This window comes from Trachemys scripta, unplaced genomic scaffold, assembly GCF_013100865.1.
Source record: "Trachemys scripta elegans isolate TJP31775 unplaced genomic scaffold, CAS_Tse_1.0 scaffold_30, whole genome shotgun sequence".
NCBI lineage: Eukaryota > Metazoa > Chordata > Testudines > Emydidae > Trachemys > Trachemys scripta.
In genome coordinates, this window is record NW_023260516.1 from 522,862 (window position 1) to 528,150 (window position 5,289).

Sequence of the window (5,289 nt, forward strand, 5' to 3'; positions counted from 1 at the left end):
CCTTCCCCAAAGCCCCTGCCCCAACTCTGCCCCCTCCTCTGAGCACCCCGCATTCCCCCTCCTCCCTCCCGCTCTGATCTTGGTTGGAGGTTGCTAAGTGCTTCCCTGCTCCCCACTCACCCTGCAGTCCCTGCACCCCCCGCCCCTGCAGCCTCTGCGCCCCCCCGCCTGCCCTGCCCCTCCAACCCCGGCCGCAGCTTCCTTCCTGCCTCCGAGCACATTCCCCGGCCTGTCTGTCCCTGCTGGAAACAGCTCCCGCGGCGCCGGGTTCCAAGCTGCGCGGGGCAACGGGGCCACAGGAAGGGTCCCCCAGTGCCCGGGGGGTCCCCACCCGTGAGGGAAGCCCGAGTCCCTCTGTTCCCCGCCTGAGCATTGTAGCTGGGGCGGGTGGGCTGCGCTGCGGACCCCGCGGATCGTGCTGGGCGGACCCTGGCTTATGCCTCCCTATTTCCCCGGACACGTCCGGCTCTTTGGAAATTCCCCCCGGACGGGGATTTGAGCATCAAAAAGTCGGACATGTCTGGGGAAATCCGGACCTATGGTAACCCTCGTTAGCGTCCCTGCTCCCAGCCCCACACCCAGCTGGACCCTCGGGGTTCTGCACAATGGGACGCTCAGAGCCAGGCTCTGCCCTGAGCCCTGACCCAGCAGAGGGGACGCCTGGCCAGGGATCGGGGATGGAGTCACTGTGGTGTACTCCAGCCGGGGGGAGGAGCAGCAGCTTGAGATTCGGGGCTGGGGGGGATTCCTGCCCTCTGGGGCAGCTGCAGAGAAGGGGGCTGAGTCACTGTTACAGCCTCCTCCCCCAACAGAGACACTGTTTCTGTTCCCGCAGGGGGAACCGACTCATCTCCGCCTGGAGCAGCGCCGGCTCCCACCCGCCTGGGCAGCGCAGGGCCAGGTACTGGGTGGGGGATGGAATCCGCCATTGAACCAGACGTGGAAACGGGTTGTGGTGCACAGGGCCCGCGCCTGGTTGTGGGGGACGGGGCAGTGCCTCTGGATGGGTGGGGCCCAGACATCAGCGGGAGTGGCAGCCCTCTGTCCCTAATTCACAACCAGACCCCCAGCTCCCCAAATGCCTCCTGCCCTGCAGGTCACTGCCTGGAATTTGCTGGGGGATCCCAGTGGAGGGGCAGGATCTGGGGGGTTGGGCTGTGAAATTGGGCTCAGCTGGGTGCAAGAGTCCTGGGACAATAATTGCCCCCGCCCTTCTTGGGCCACATGACATCCCCTGGCAATAGGAGTGAGTATTACCCAGAATTCCCTTGGGTCTTGCTTCCCCTCCCCACACTGGGGTCTCAGGGGACCCCCTGACCCTCCCCCCAATGGATGTTCTGCTGCCTCCGGCTGCGCCCTGGTCCCCAGGGCCCTGGGCAGCACCCGAGTCTGGGGGGCAGCAGGTGATGTACCAGCCTCTCCCAGCGCGCACTGCCTGGCTGTGTTTGTCAGCAGCTGAGATACCCTGGGGCTGGGCTCACTGCACAGCAGACAGGCTGGGGCAGAGGCACCTGTGCGGGTGGACAGAGGGGTCCTATGGGGACAGGGAGCTGGGGTGGTTCCCTGTTCTGGAGGGCTAAGACCCTGAGGCTCTGATTGTCCCCATCCCCTGGCCAGGCCCTGAGGTGCTGGGTGTCTCGGGGCAGTTCATCCACCTGGGAGCCCTCTTAACCAGGGAAGCTGAGATTCAGCCCCCGGGGGCAGCAGGACTCAGCTTCCCATGAGGGGTCCGGACCGAGGGAGGCCCCAGAGCCACAGTGTCTGGGAGACCCCTAGACGGGGGATGGGCCAGATCTGCCAGACGGGAAGTTGGGGGTTTCCACTCCCGGGGTAGTGCCAGCTGTTGATCTCCCCGTCCGCTCTGGCGAGTGACTCTCCCCTTCCCCCTGCAGCAGCCCCCACAGGGCACCCGGATTTCACACACGCCAACATCGCCCGCCTGGGGCTGGGTGCTGCGGTCCTGCTCGTTCTGGGGCTGATCCTGGCTGAGGCGTATAACAGCCGCCCAAGGGGGGCGCCCTAGGTGAGGAGATCCCCCCCCTTCTGTGCCCCTTGCTCCGCCCAGGGGCTGGGCCTAGGGTGACACAGAACCCTCTCACCTGCCATCTCTCTGTGCCCCCAGGAGCCTGGATCCGGCCGTGAGAAGAAGAGAATTGCCCTGGGGGACGAGCCGCTTCTCCTCGGGGGGCTGAGACACCGGCACAAACCCCCCTGCCCCCAAACACCCCTGCCTCAGAGAATCCCCCCCACAAACAGCTTCCAACCTGACAGTGTACCCCAGGATTGAACCCCCAATGCTGTGAGCACCAGCCCCTGCGGTACCAGCTAAACGAGCCACCCCTGGGCTGGGCACATTGGGCTCCCCGTGGAGCAGCCCCTGGAGGGTGCCGGGGTCCCACTCGCTGGCCCAGCTGGGCCGGTCTCTGCCCAGGGCTGTCAGTGGGGAGCGGGGCTGTAGCAGGGCTCAGCATGGGGAGGGCACCGCCTGCATCTGCGGGGGGCCCAGAGCACTGGGGGGCCGGGCACTCGATAACTAACCCCTCCCCGGCTGGATTCCCATCTCCACCCACTCTGCCTGCTCCCTTTCCTTAGGGCCGGGCTCCCGGCATTTCACCGCCACGGTCACCCCACCCGCCTGCCTCTTCGCAGCCAGCTCCTGCCTGGGGGTCCCCATCGAGTCTAAACCGGCCGCCCCCAGTTACAGCCTCCCCCTCAGACACCCGCAGTCGTCCCCCGTCCATCCAGGGCCGCACTGGGAGGGTGTGTTTGGCTCTAGCGCTTTCCCTACAGGCAGCTGGGTCGTTAAATCCCACAGGACTACCAGGGCTCATCACCCAGCCCCGAGCCAGGCCCCTCCCCCCATCCCGCAGAGTCCCAGCCCCCCCAGTGCCTGGAGACAGAGCCCCCGGCCCCCTGCGTGTGGGGACGCTGCATCTGGCCCTGACACTGGAATAACGGCATTTACAGCTCCCCAGGTGTCTGTCCCCCTCCTCTCTCTGCAGCGGGGTCCCCCAGCCCCTTTTCTCTCCCCCCTTTCTCCCTGGACCTCCCCGCCCTGTATTACTATTGTATAAACACCCAGAGCTTCCTTCTCCCCGCCCCCCAAATCTCCCCAGGGGGCGGCTGTGATACCGGAGCCTCCAAATGTCCCCTCGTGGTGGGTTCAGCCAATGAAGGTGAGTGAGAAGTTCAGGCAGCGTCATGGGAACCTGGACGAATGAACGTTGAGGGGGAAGTTGGCGAGACAGAAAGACGGGATTAGTCCAACCCGAGTGGCCACCGGACAGAACCCCCGGGCTCGGCTGGGGCCCGCCTGGGACACGGAAGATGTGGAGGAGCAGAAATCCGTGACCCAAAATTGGGGTGTCAGAAATTAGGCCGCATTGGTGGACAAAACATCAAGCGGATGGGATGTCCCTCTTACCACCCCTTTTGGGGTGTGTTTAGGACCCTTCATTTTTGGTTTTATTTTATTTAATATTTCCAGGGAATATATTGGTGTTTATTACTACAATAACATAAACAAGTGAACATCGGTGCAAAAATTATTAACTTTTTGGGGTTAATATCAGGGTTTATTGTGGGGGACAGAAGGACAGCGGGAAAGAGTATTCAGTAAATTAGTGCTCTGAATTCTGTTTGCTGCAGAACTAAATCAGAACTCAAAACACAAGGCCACCTTGGAGTTTAAGAAAACGATATATCTCTCGTCCCCAAATAAAACTTTTCATTTGACTAAACAGTTTACTGCTGTAGACTTAGAACTATTGGCCTACAACTTCGATGACACCCCATTTCCAACGCATGACACACTCCACTTCATCCTTTTTTCCTGTTTTTGTTTTTTTAAACTTTCAAATACTTCCTTGTGTTTTGCACCTCTTCTGCTACAGATTGTCATTTTCTTCCCATTTTAGTGTGTCAGATCTTTAAACCGTTCTCTGCTAGCAGCTTGAAATGTGTATGTGGTGGGCGTGAGATTCGTCGGTACCTTCAGAAGTGCATGCACTTCAGAGCTTGCTTGCCTGCCAGTTTGGTTATTGTTGTATCTTCTAGACTAATCCATAGTCTTACTTCAGCTGGCAACTCTGCATATCCACACAGACTAATGAATTACTGTAACACAGATCTCTCGTGCAATGGATTGTATTTGCCTAATAAAACAAGTTACTCTTTATATATTTGAATGATACAGAAGTAGGGTGAAAATTGGAATAAACCCGAATTTATGTAAAACCTGGGATTTTTTCAGTACAAATCTGTTTAAACTGAAAACGAAGGGACTTAGGTGTGCTATACTCACCACCGGGGCGCCTCCTTGCAGCCAGGTCTGGGGATTAGCTCATATCCTGTCTGATGCCCCCTCTTGCATTCTCTCGTACTTGCTTTCTGGAGCTTGGCTGCTCCCCCTGCATTGCTCGGGTCACCGGGGTCCTCTCCTCCCACTGGCCAGAACCGGCTGCGACTCCTGAGCTGGGCCTCTGGGTCACCGGTCGCTGGGGTATCCATTCTCCAGGCCATTGGCTGGGGTCCCAAGTTCGGTTGCTGGCCCTCTGTAACAACAAACTCCCTCTCCCCTCACCTTGTTAAACCAGTAACACCCAGGGAAACTGAGTCCCACCCCCTCTGCCTGCAAACCATTGGAAAAACCAAGGCAAAACCAAGAAAAAACTGCACTTTGTCACAATTGGCGAGACTGTTGGTGCCACTAGGCATAGCTACCAGGTAACTCGGGAGAGTGGAAGGCCAAAAGTGCCGATGAAGCTCTTCTGCTCTGGGCCTACCTGAACCACAGTGACTCCATCTTGTGAACTCTCACCTACTTCCATGCTAATTGCCTTGATGCTGAAGCAGAATATGTAATGGTCAGCGTTTCTAGCAGACAGCTGCTGTTTTGCTCACTGACAAACGCCGTAGTGATAAGAGGGGGGAAGACTGCTGTAAACAGGCCTTGCAAGGCCACAAGATAAGCAGGCGAAGGGAACGTTTCTAACATGCACACTGTGTACCTGCTGTAACTGTTGTCTGGAAGGGAGGGGTAAGGGTGAAATAGACAAAGGCTTGCACAGAAACTGCTTGGAATATAAAAGGGAAAATTTGTTTGTATTTGTTGCACTTGATTTTAGGGTTACCATATTCAAACATTTAAAAAAGAGGACACTCCACGGGGCCCTGGCACCCCTGCCGAACGCCGCCCCTTCCCTGCCCCCGCCCCCACCCCAACCCCACCCCCATTCCAACCCCTTCCCCAAAGCCCTGCCCCAACTCTTCCCCCTCCTCTGAGCACCC

The 5,289-nt window shown here is 58.7% G+C and overlaps 1 protein-coding gene across 1 annotated transcript in view; it reads left to right on the forward strand.

Moving 5' to 3' along the window:
- The window catches only part of LOC117870503 (leukocyte immunoglobulin-like receptor subfamily A member 2), a 20,796-nt gene extending 16,306 nt beyond the window's left edge, over window positions 1-4,490 (forward strand). The window contains exons 15-17 of the mRNA XM_034757689.1: window positions 836-901; window positions 1,893-2,023; window positions 2,123-4,490. Coding sequence (XP_034613580.1) covers window positions 836-901; window positions 1,893-2,023 — 197 coding nt within the window. The 3' untranslated portion in view covers window positions 2,123-4,490. The remainder of the gene's footprint in view (window positions 1-835; window positions 902-1,892; window positions 2,024-2,122) is intronic.
- The last annotated feature ends 799 nt before the right edge of the window (window positions 4,491-5,289 follow it).